General features: G+C 34.6%; 1 protein-coding gene across 1 annotated transcript in view; it reads left to right on the top strand.

The window, feature by feature from the left end:
• Positions 1-106: 106 nt before the first annotated feature.
• Positions 107-12,830, top strand: part of LOC111083449 (potassium channel subfamily T member 1-like) — a gene marked incomplete at its 3' end in the record, with an annotated part of 21,950 nt that continues 9,226 nt past the window's right edge. The window contains exons 1-7 of the mRNA XM_022379972.1: positions 107-114; positions 1,103-1,202; positions 6,116-6,199; positions 8,234-8,282; positions 8,623-8,682; positions 9,130-9,204; positions 10,638-10,721. Of these exons, the coding sequence (XP_022235680.1) occupies positions 9,151-9,204; positions 10,638-10,721 (138 nt within the window). The remainder of the gene's footprint in view (positions 115-1,102; positions 1,203-6,115; positions 6,200-8,233; positions 8,283-8,622; positions 8,683-9,129; positions 9,205-10,637; positions 10,722-12,830) is intronic.

Genomic DNA, 12,830 nt, shown 5'->3' with positions numbered 1-12,830 from the left:
AACTAAATCAACAATCAGGTAAGTTACTAAATCAACAATCAGGTAAGTTACTAAATCAACAATCAGGTAAATAACTCAATCAACAATCAAGTAAGTAACTAAATCAACAATCAAGTAAGTAACTAAATCAACAATCAAGTAAGTAACTAAATCAACAATCAGGTAAGTAACTCAATCAACAATCAAGTAAGTAACTAAATAAGTAACTAAATCAACAATCAAGTAAGTAACTAAATCAACAATCAGGTAAGTAACTAAATCAACAATCAGGTAAGTAACTAAATCAACAATCAGGTAAGTAACTAAATCAACAATCAGGTAAGTAATTAAATCAACAATCAAGTAAGTAACTAAATCAACAATCAGGTAAGTAACTAAATCAACAATCAGGTAAGTAATTAAATCAACATTCGAGATTAACCAGTGTAGATCAAGAAGTACATTTCCTAATAAGAAATATAAAATACTTGAAAAAGCTAGATAAGCAAATCTACAGCGGCTATATATACATGTACATACGTGCGAATATGGGTGTATCAATAACGATATATATATGACTTAGGCAGATTATTAGTGAAGAAAAACAAAGGTGAAACGGGTAACAACTGTTTAGCCATTGTGACACCGGTGGAGTAGGTACTGGAGGACTAATCTACGAAGCAGCACAGATGGAAGAGACGATGGAAGTCCTTCGAAACGTCGTCCTTTTCTATCTGTGCTTTTGTTGTAATTAGTCCTCCTAGACTTTATTCACGAATTTAACGCCGTACTTAGACCAATGATAACGCCGTACTCAGATCGATGATAACGCCGTACTTAGACCGATGATAACGCCGTACTTAGACTAGTGATAACGCCGTACTTAGACCGATGATGTTTACTCCACCTCTGTTCATTCAAGATTTGTAGTTTTTTTAATTCTTTGTAAATTGAAAAACGAGGTTAACTTGGTGATTAGTTCGGTTAAAAAAAACCTCTCTTGTTTCTAGGATTTCGGTGTATTAAATATTTAAGATTTATTTATTTATTATTAAAATATACAGTTAATAATTTTTTCTAACGAAGTTAAGAAACTGGTAACTAATTTTGTTTTTGTTTTTAGGTTTAAGGATCAGGATCTTCAATCTAGTGATCAAGATTGTACTTTGTGTTCTGTATGTTATTCGCGTCGTTTTGGACAGTGGGCCTCTAAAAGCCACTTGGTAAGTTTAGTTTTTAATGAAATGGACATCATTCTGGAATTACACGTAAATAACTAGCTAATAAAAGCACGTGTTCCATAACTACACGCAATCCCTCCAGTGGCACAGCGGTATGTCTGCGGATTTACAACGCTAGAATCTGGGTATCGATACCCGTGGTGGGCAGAGCACAGACAGCCCATTGTATAGCTTCGTGCTTAATTAAAAACAGACAAACAAACTACACGCACACATTTGTAACAGTTCTCAAGCATTTCCTCCTATGTGATCAAATATAAAATTTACATCATATTGTGAAAGACGTGTTAACATTCTTTACTGTTATATAAATGTGGAATAATTTTATTTTTCAGAAATCCCTTTGCGTGACAATTTCTAGAACTGAATTTTATGTTCGTTATCAGCCCCGCATCATACAACGTTAACCAAATATCAATGACTACTCCCTATAGAACGAGGTCTTTGAAAATAAAAATTCCATGCTAAAAACGATGTAACTTCTAGCCTTTAAAATATCGAAATATTTTATTTCTTCAAACATATATATTGAATTGTTCGGTAAACGAGAAAAAAGTTTCACTGATTTTATTTCTTGATTGATTTAATATGTTTACGTAAGTGTAATTTTATAGATGTTTTATTAACTTATAGCACAGAACATGTAAACAACGAATAATCAGACTCAACACGTTTCACCCTTAAAAGGTTTATTTGCTTGTTTGATGTTAAGCACGTCAATGGGCTATCCGTGCAGTGCCCACCACAGGTATCGAAGCCCGGTTTTTAGCGCTATAAGCTTTTAGACTTCCCGCTGTGCCACTGGGAGGGGGGCAATAAAGAGAGGAATTACTAATTTTAAAGTATATTTATCGCCTCTCTGAATCTTAATTGGTACAATTACCGTCCACTCTTCTGTACCTTTGGGTGTTATTTGCTCCTAAGATACATGTTTAAACATAATAGTAATTAGCATTACATTAATGGTACATTTTCAGATTACATTACACAACAAACGAATTATTTACGCGCTTCACCACTTCGGTTTCTAACTATCTTTTTACAAAAGTAAATATACATACATCTAACAATCTTCCAAACAATAAACACTTTAGTTAGTAATGGCTATGAAATTTAATGGCGGAATTCTTTTTCAGTTTATCAGTTACTTCATTATCGAGAGGGTGAATTCCAATAGTTTATTGGTGTTTTGTTTTTTCCAGTCTGTTTCATTAGTTGAGTTAGGCTTAAGATCAATTAAGTAGTGCAAGAATTCCAAGCTGTTGAGTATTTCTACACGACATTTCGATACTTTCATCAAATGTGATATGTTTTAAATGGTTTGTTTGTTTTAGAGTAAAGCCACATTGAACTATCTGCTCTGTCCACTGTGGGGAATCGAACTCCGGTTGTTAGCGTTGTATGTCCGTAGATTTACCGCTATCCCATCGGGGAACGTACACATTTATGAGTTAATCTCAATATCGTACCCTGTTTTTTATGTATATAGTCATTCTTTTATGGTTTTCATTTACTGGTGAGTAAAAAAAAAAAGCTTTTAAGTAGGTTGTGAGTCGATTGTGAACCTAGGTTCGTGGCTCGTAACTTATTGCTGCAAAAATGCGCCTTGCACTTTGGGAGCATGGGTGCATTGTAAGAGTAAAAAGATTGTTATTATTCGATCAGACAAAAGTAGCCCATGAGTTTGCGGTAAATACTGTTGAGTAACTGCCCTCTCCCTTGTTAATCAGTTGGAAATTAAAGATATGCACAGATATCTTTTATGTAGTTTTGTATACACACACACACACACACACAATTGGATAGTAATATTTTTCAGCTGGTAAAATATACAAATTAGATGTTGTTCTGTATCTTTTTATGATCCGAAACATCTTTTGGCTTTCAAAGTACCGCATTGGCCCGATTATAAGACGATGTTTTTTTGATTAATAATTAGATTAAAAAAATTAGAGTCACCTTATAATCGCGGCCGACCACAGGCCTCTTCGCCTACTCTATCCTGTCGCATTCATGAATGTCCTTATAGCATCCGTCTGTCTACCCATGCGCTCCAGATGTTCGATCAAGGACGTTATGACACTTAATTTTTTCTTTCCCGTGGTTTCTGAAAATGGGGACCGCCTTATATTCGAGATCGCCCTATAATCGGGCCAACACGTTGAAACGTTGTTTTTTTTTCAACATGACCTTGTTCAAGAAAAGTTTGAGAAAAAATGAGTTATAGTAATATTGACAATTATTTCCTGTGCTAACCCAGTTTAACTAACATATTTTGGTGTTTAACATACCATAGTTGAAAGTTATAAAGAACCTAATTCTGTTGAGGTGTATATTTCAACAATTTTTTTTTCTAGAGGTACAATACATAATTTTTTAAAAATTAGAAAGATGACCTTTGTCCGAAAATTGTCCATCTTTAATACATTTTTTATATCTTTTCTATTTTTGATATCTGAATTTTTCTTTAAGGATTAACTCATACATTAAATAAAAAAATTTCTGGTTCTTTATATAGAATACAGATTTAAACCTCTCGGTGGCCATTTTTATCACCAATATGCACTGCTTTAATATTTTCATATGCTATTTAAAAAATATAAACATATCATTATTTTGGCTTAAAAATTTTTTTTTGAGAACTTTAATGGACTGCAACTGCCTCTTGAATGAAAAGGAAACGACGTTTCAGCTTGTAAAGAAGGCCAAAGTATATAAGCCGAAACGTCGTCTCTTCTTCATTTAACAGGCTGTCGTAGTCCTTTAAAGATCTCAAATTATATGATCTATTCTGCCTATAGTTCCACTTAAACAACTCTTATTTTATTCATTAAACATGATTTTTACTCAGTTTATGAACCTTTTTCTTTTCTTCACGGGTTGGACGTGACCTGGCGATAAACGTGCCAGGCCGAATTGTTCACGGTTTGAGCCTCCATCATACATCTTCACTTGTGGGTGCCGTGATAAGAGTAACAGTTAGTCTTGTTACTCGGTTCAAAACCAGACAACTCTTAATTTGGGACAGTTCTGTGCAGCTTTGGGCGAAAATTCTGAAACCTTTCTTCTCCTTATCTTACAAGTTCAGTACCAGCTTGCTAGATTTCCTCCCCTCCCCACCCTCGACGATAACTCTCAGGGCTCATACTAGTAAAAACCGGGTTTCGATACTCGTGATGAACACAGCACGGATAACTCATTGTGCAACTTTGCGTTTAACAACAAACAGACACATTACTACATTCTCTTACTAAGCCTTCAGCAACGCTTCAAAGTAAGCGATAAGAATATACCGTGGGCTAGCTGATTACTGGATGCTGTGTTTCAGGAAATATCACGGATTTGATATTGTAGAGAATGTCGCCATGGTAATACTCTTAACTCCAAACTCAAGTATACTCGCCGCAGGAGCCCCTAAGCTGATAGTTGTAATCTAAAGATACTTCCCTAATCCTCGACATATTTTCTTCTGTATAGCCTCAAGCTCCCATAAAATAAAATCAAAATGAATTCTCCCCCAATAAAACAGTATTGACGAAAAACATGAAAAGAAGATTTCTAACATATATTTTTTAAATAAACCTCATAACAAAGAATCGTATTGGGAAAAAAAACAGGATTAAATGGAGTATATTATAATGCAGTTCTAACTTATTAGTACTTTATGTTAACTTCGGCATTTCTTTGAATACATTACTCGGTCATCTGATACTGAACTGAGTTTCTTTTTGTGTTTTTCATTAGCTCTAGGCTTCACGAAAATCAACGTATTCATCAAAGACAGGGTTAAAATATTCTAATTAAGGTATTTATTACTTCTCGAACACAAGTAGACGCGTTTGTTTTTCTTCTGCGCGTATTTGAATTAGAGATGGTGAGCCGAAGTGGAGTGTTGATTAGATTTTCCAGTCGATATTGGATACAACGAATTTTCTTTACATTTTCTTGCTATTAACGAACACACCGATGGTATTTCTGATATAAGTTAGATTGTTTGGGAGAAAGCATATAATAAAAACTTTCATTAAAAAGAACAGTAGTGAGCTCTTGTTATGAATATAAACTTGTATGTTTCTATAAATATCCTTGTAAAAATTTTTGTTTATTGTTTTGTTTTATTTTCGTATACATATATATGTGTATTTATTTGTTTAAACAATTTTACACCTTGTAAGTAAGTATGCATGGGGGAAACCCGGTTTAATTTTACTTATTCGACATGCATCTAATTGTATGTTTTGATTTGGCTGTTGATAAGCACGAAGCTATACTTTAAGTTGTCTGTGCTCTGCCCGCAACGGGTATCGAAATCCGATTTTTAGCGTTCGTAAGCCTGCAGACTTACCGCTGAGCCGCCAGGGGGGTGTTTATTAGTAGAATAAGTTGTTAGTAAGAATAAAATTATGTTTGATAATAACTGCTGTCCTGCGGTTGGACAACGGTAAGTTTAAAGGCTTACAACGCTAAAATCCGGGGTTCAATTCCCCGCAATGTACACAAAAGAGAGCCCAATGTGGCTTTGCTCTAAAAGATAACAAGTAAATAATAATTATAATAGAAATTTATGGCTTTAAAACAAGTATATGAAATTGACTTCCAGGTTGTATAATGATGAATACACACAAACAAATAATCTTTATAATGGTAATCTAAACTGGAAAACTCTTTCTCCAGCATAAAGAAGTGTTTAATAAAAGAGAAAAAAAAATGATATTTTGTGTTTTCTTTAAAAGCTTCAAACGTAAACTTCTATTATTATCTTTGCGTTACAATAATGTTATAAAAAATATAAGCACACACTTTACGGACAAAAACATGAACGTGCTCTAAAAAAAAATGGGATTATCAAAATTTACTTGATTTATTATATGGATTTTTTTTTTTTTTCATTTAAGCTATGGCTGTCCTGAGGCGAACATTACAAGCGAGGGTGAAGTTTCTCACGACTTCAATACGAGACCGAACGGCCATGTTAACTGGTACGTTATCTATGTTAACTTTAAATATTGTTGATTAGTTTCTTCGTGTTTTAAATAGGTGATTAACTTTGGATCCAGTAGCACATTCCTAGGCTGGATTTGTATCGGAGTAATTGACTTTTATGACCAATGTTTAAGGCCTGGTTGTTAGGGCACTCTGAGGGTCGTGAGCTCGAATCTCGTCACCGCAACATGCTCACCCTGTCAGCCATGGTGGTGTTATAATGTGACAGTATTCGTTGGTAAAATGTATCCCAGGAGTTGGCGGTGTGTGTTTTTTTAATAACTGCCGTCTCTCTAGTCTATCACTTCTGAATTAGAGACGGATAGCCCTTGAGTAGTTTTGTGCAAAATTCGAAAACAAAACAGATTAATGTTTAGTTACTGTAAACTCTTAGGAAAATTGTTTGCAGTCTTTAAGGGTACAATAATATTGTCACCAGATAAGCAACATTGTCACTAGGTGGCTATTTATAAAAATATATAAATGACTTTTGTCGCACCAAATGACTAGCTGAAAAATAATGTATCAGAATATATTAATTGAGAAAATATAGACATACATTGTTAAAAATCACAGTTAAAAAACAACAACAACAGGAAACAGTACTTGTCGCCATGTTTTTCTATTGGCATACCGATAGTACTGACCGTTGGATTTTTCATATATTGGAGCTTATGCAGAGGGCGCTACACAGCACCATACTATAAATTTTTGTGTTTATAATCACGACATTTTATAATACCTTTCACTATTCCTCAATAATTTATTGTTAGAAAGAGAGAAAAAACAGATGGCAGAATATTTTAAATTTAAGCAAAACGTTTTATTTTCTAAGTTACCACAGAAGTACAAAAATATGGACGGCTAAGCCTGAACCCTAACAATCTCTATAACCCACGAGCACTTACAGTTATTCCTTTTATAATGTTTCCCAGTGGATTTGTTTGTTTGTTTGTTTTGAATTTCGCGCAAAGCTACACGAGGGCTATCTGCGCTAGCCGTCCCTAATTTAGCAATGAAAGACTAGAGGGAAGGCAGCTAGTCATCACCACCCACCGCCAACTCTTGGGCTACTCTTTTTACCAACGAATAGTGGGATTGACCGTCACATTATAACGCCCCCACGGCTGAAAGGGCGAGCATGTTTGGTGGGACGGGGGGATTCGAACCCGTAGATTGCGAGTCGAGCACCCTAACCACCTGACCATGCCGGGAACTTCCCGGTGGGACAGAGATAAGTTTGCGGGTTTACAATGCTAAAATCCGAGTTTCGATTCCTCGTTGTGGACATGGCAGACAGCCCAATATAGCTTTGCTCTAAAAACAACAACAATATAAAAACCTTTTATAAGTAAACGCTAAGGAGTGTAAATTGAAGTGAAATTAACAGCTTATAAAACATTTCAGTTTCTAAACTCTTCTGCATGGGATGGCTTAGCTTAAGAGTTTGTTTTAGTGAAAGCTAACAAAAGGCTATATGCACTCTGTCCACCGCGCGGGAATCGAAAGCTGGATTTTAGAGTTGCAAGTCCGAAGACTTTTCCCTATTCCACCGCGGACTAGCGAAAGGAAAGTTTGAGTCATTGGAGTCTAACGTAAGGGAAGTTTGGTTGTAACTTATATGTTTGTTACCATTTGAAAATAACTAAAAAAAATAATTGAATTTAAATCTTGCCTTACCCAGTGAGCGCTCACAAATCATTTCCTTAAAGGTAGAATATTCAGGTTATAAACCACGAATTTATAAAACTACAATTTTCGTTGGAATTATTTTGATGTAAGGCTACATGAACTCACTTTAGGCAACAACCATGGCCATCTGAGAAGTGCAACGTCACCTCTCATCAGCCCAGTTAGCCCGTGGCTCTTTATTGTGAAATTGCTATAGCAAACAGCTAGGTGTAGGGTTTAGATAAATACATTCACACGTTTTATGCTCTTTCGGAAACGAAGAGTACGTATAATGCTTGTACATCTAAAAACTCAAAGATTTCTGTGACTTTATTATATTTACTTTCATTTTTTTTCAGGGTGGCCATATTATGGGTTGACCGTCCCTTGCCATTATGGGGCATTCAGGTAAAACGTGTTGGTTAATTTGTAGTTCTTTGTTTGTTTTTTAAGTTTTGTTCAGTTCAACCTCTTGTGTTTATTGTGTCAAAAGATTTATGGTGTTTGGTGTGTGTTTGTCTTTACATAGTAAACAGCTTTAAAGCATAAGTATAATTTTTCTTCGGGATCTATGGCCTATGAACCTTGACTTTTGACCACAAAGGGCATCAAAAAGACAATTTCTGAACCGACTTGGAGATAAATATTTTACACCATTTAAATATCACCCAAGCACGTGAGGCTGAGCGTGCATCTTGTAACTCAATTTTAAGCTTAACAAAGGACCTGTTTTTGTTTTATTTTCTAGGTTGCCCTCTCGGTGATATGCTTATCAGAGGCCTTATTGTTAGCTTATTTAGGATATAAGGTAGGTGAACTTTTGAAGTGTTATTAAAAAATATATACACAGTTAATCTTACACGCAAAGAATCTAAAAAAGCTACGTCGGTCTGTTAATAATGTAAAGTAATTTTCAAGCCAAAACTCTAAAAGCATTCCAGTGATGTCTGTTTTGTGGACTTCTCAAAGATGTATCAGTGTGTAAAATTTGATTTATGGATTTTAGAAACTTAATTAATGCGTAAGGTTTGTGGAAATGTGCGCAAAATGTTTTGTGTGTATATTTTTAAACTTTGATTAATGCGCAGAGTTTGTGTATTTTTGTTTAACTTTAATTAAGCACAAGATTTATTTTGTGAATAGTGTACACTAAATGTATGCGTAAGATTTGTTTTTGTGAATATTTGAAACGTAATTAATATGTAGGAATGTAAGATCTTGTCAAAATTAATAGTGGCAATATTTTTTTTTCCAGGGTAACATCTGGCAACAATTAATGAGCTTTAATTTCATCTTGGAACTAGTAAATAATGTACCTTTTATCATTACGGTGAGTGTTCTCATTTTGTTTCACATTTATTTTCAATAAAATGTTGAAGCTTTTGGAGTTTCATCTATTCGTATCAACATTATAAGAATCTCCTCTGATCCATTTAAAACTGAATTAGACTGATGTAGAACTTAAAAAGTTAAAAACAAAATGACAACAAAAGGAAGCAGTATGAATAAAAACGTGTCATTTCTCGTTCTTTCTCTATAACCAAGTTCTGATATTTCAAATCTGGTATTTTAGCTTCACTGGAAGACTCTCCACACTGTTCTTATTATAGGAAATATCTTATGTTTCCAATGGTTTATTTCGTATTTTTATTCTTTTTTTTTCAAGCTCAAAGAGTTAATCTTGTAGAAATTTTGAACGTAATAAAAATAGTAGCCAATAGGTGGTGTTTTTTTTTTTATCTCCGAATGTGATTAAGGTAATTATAGATGGAGGCGCTGTCAGAACATTCTTTGTTTTTCTTCTTCTGCTTCTTTTTTCCTAGAGAAATGGACTTTGAATGATGGTTTAATGATACTAGTTTGAAATAATATTTAATTGAGAATTAATCGAATCTTAAACCTTTCAAAGAATTGTAAAATAACTGGTAAATTATTAGATACAGATACTGTGTAAACATGTTTATTGATAAAGTTTAAACTAAATTTGTTTTACATGAGTTTTTGCATTTAAAATATAGTTTTACATTAATTAATTAACGTCATTAGATCTTGCAAGTTAATGTACCAGGCTTGAAGATCTAACATATGAATTCATGGCCATGTTTTTAATGTCTCTTGTGACTCAAACGACCCATGTAGACATGACTGTGTATAACTGAGGTGACCACCATTTTAAGATATCATTTAACCCCGAATTTTAAGTGAAAAAGCTGACAACTGAAAAAAAGACTCTTGGACTAGGACTGAGAGCCATGATCTCTGAGTTACAGACCCAGTGCTCTATCACTAAGCTACCCTAGAGTACAAGACGTCTCTATGGATGTTCACTTTTCACTTATCGGCTTTTTTTTTCACTTAATATATGATATTAAATATTACAATTTCATTGTTTCCTAATGGAAGCCCCCAGTAGCACAGCGGTATGTCTGCGGACTTACAACGATAGAATCCGGGTTTCGATACCCGTGGTGGGCAGAGCGCAGATAGCCCATTGTGTAGCTTTGTGCTTAATTACAAACAAATAAATAAAAATGTCTGATATTCCCCCCCCCAGTGGCCGGATTCTAGCGTTGTAAGTTCGCGGACATACCGCTGTGTTTCGATACCCGTAGTGGGCAGAGCGCAGATAGCCCATTGCGTAGCTTTGTGTTTAATTACAAACAAATAAATAAACAATGTCTGATGTGCGCGTATCGTTGTTATATTAATCGTTGTGTGTTTACATAACATAAGTTATTTCACTTAACTTGATATGTTTTACAGCTTTCCTGGCCACCTCTCCGTAACCTCTTCATACCAGTATTTCTCAATTGTTGGCTAGCTAAGTATGCTCTTGAAAATATGTTTGTAAGTATTCCCTTTAAAATTAAATCATGTGTAATGATTGACTGTACTTACTCAGTAAAGGTCATATCCCATCATATTTGACCGTATGACAAATGTAATGAATTAAACATCAAACTACAAAATGTGTAAAGATTGGCTATAATCACTGAAGATCATAATCCCGTCATGCTTTGTGTCTATCAACATACATGACTTTTGATCTTAGATCACGATTAATTCCGAACATGTAAAAGACAATTTACAATTCACGTTTAGTAATGTAATCCTAATCAGTTATTCACCAAGCGCGCGTGGCACTACAGTCGTTGCCTTTATATTTAAACTTTTTTTTTCCCGAAGAAATTAGGAAAGAAAGTGTGTCTGTCGCATTTGATGTTCCTCTGTCTGTGCCTTAACTTTCCTCATGTGTTCGTAATGCTGTATTTTTAAATCAAACTACTCGTTTTCGGTGAGCGATATATATAATGAATAGTATTCTTGACAATCTTCTGGAAATGAGCCTTTTGTTATTAGATTTGGACACGCAAAGGCTTCACGAAAATCATTAGTTTTCATTTTGGTAACATATTTCTCCATTATTTCTAATATGTGAACTTCTTTAAGTATTCCTGGAATCTGTAGCCAGAGGTCATGTAAGCATTTTGATTACATACCACTAGTTTTAGATGTTTCTAGCTTCCAAATATTCTATTCATCTTTATTCTTTTTGCCACCGTCTTTCTCTTCATTATCTCAAATCATCGTGAATATCTAGATTATCTTAGAATATATATATACAGAAGATTGAGTAAATTATATAGAACGATATGACTATATAAATCACCAAACCACTTGACAACCACAGCTAATATAAAATTGCGGTGGAACGGAATGTATGAAAATTATTTTTTGATATTGTTTGGAGCTATGAAGCTAGTGCGATGCCACGAAAAATGGATCGCTTTTTGGAAAGGTATGTAATAATAGTTTACGACGCAAGATATCATACACTCAGATTATAAACATATGTACGATGGAGGTGTTCAGAATTTCCAAGACGAGAATATTCCTTTGTACTTAATGGTAATGGAAAACAACGAAATATGGATCAACTTGGTACACGAAGACCATCCAGAAAAAGACCTGCAACAAGTCAAATCCCCGCCCTAGTAAGCAAATTGCGGCTTCTTTTAACAGGTGAGAATCCACGAGCACTTGTGTCAATGACAAAAACCATCCACGTGACCCAGGCAGCTGTACACAAATTGCTCCAACAACATATCTATATAGAAGCTGCAGAATGAAACGTACACGTTAAGTCGTCGGATGTAACGCTTATGGAATTCTTTGAAAACGGACTGTTGAAACGGGCACTGGGAACCGTCGTTTTCTTACATTAGACGGATTATGGAAATATAGCATTGAGGCATAATGGGTTTTGAACATGACATCTTAACGACAGGGTATTTTGTAATGGAAACTACGCTGCAAGGTTATTGTTAAGATGCACAGTCGTCATATAGAGCACTAGTGGACGTGGGCACTTGAACTGTAACGACATGGTTAGGCTCAAAATCGTTTTAATATAAAGTACGCAACATCAAAGTACATTGTCAGTTAGACACACCAGTAATGTGACGATGTTATGAGAATGCAAAAGAACGGATGCAAAGTGAATTTAAATAAAAACGTAAGATCACGTATAATCAAGTTAAGCCAACTTTTTTTTTTATTATTATTACAAACAAACTCCTAACGAACTGTAATCTCGTAAATTTAGTCTTAGGTAACAAATACAAAACAAACCATAATATTTCGTAATGTATGTTTTTCATAAAAAAAAATAGAACAACTTGTGCATTAGTATTTGTTTTTTGTTCAGATAATCTGTGGAAACGTAAAGTTACTATGTCTTATTTCCTACCTTCACTGTATACAATGTGTCATTCTACAGTTCCATAGTGTCTCGTTTCAATACTCCATTTCAGTCAAATCAGATTTTCTCGCAGACATTTCAGGTGCAATTCAATGTTTAATTTATTGACTGTATGTTTAGGAAACCTTCCTACCATTCTTTATACACGGCCCGGCATGGCCAGGTGGTTAGGGCGCTCGATTCGCAATCTGAGG

This window comes from Limulus polyphemus, unplaced genomic scaffold (assembly GCF_000517525.1).
Source record: "Limulus polyphemus unplaced genomic scaffold, Limulus_polyphemus-2.1.2 Scaffold9573, whole genome shotgun sequence".
NCBI lineage: Eukaryota > Metazoa > Arthropoda > Merostomata > Xiphosura > Limulidae > Limulus > Limulus polyphemus.
This window is presented reverse-complemented; position numbering and strand designations above follow the sequence as displayed.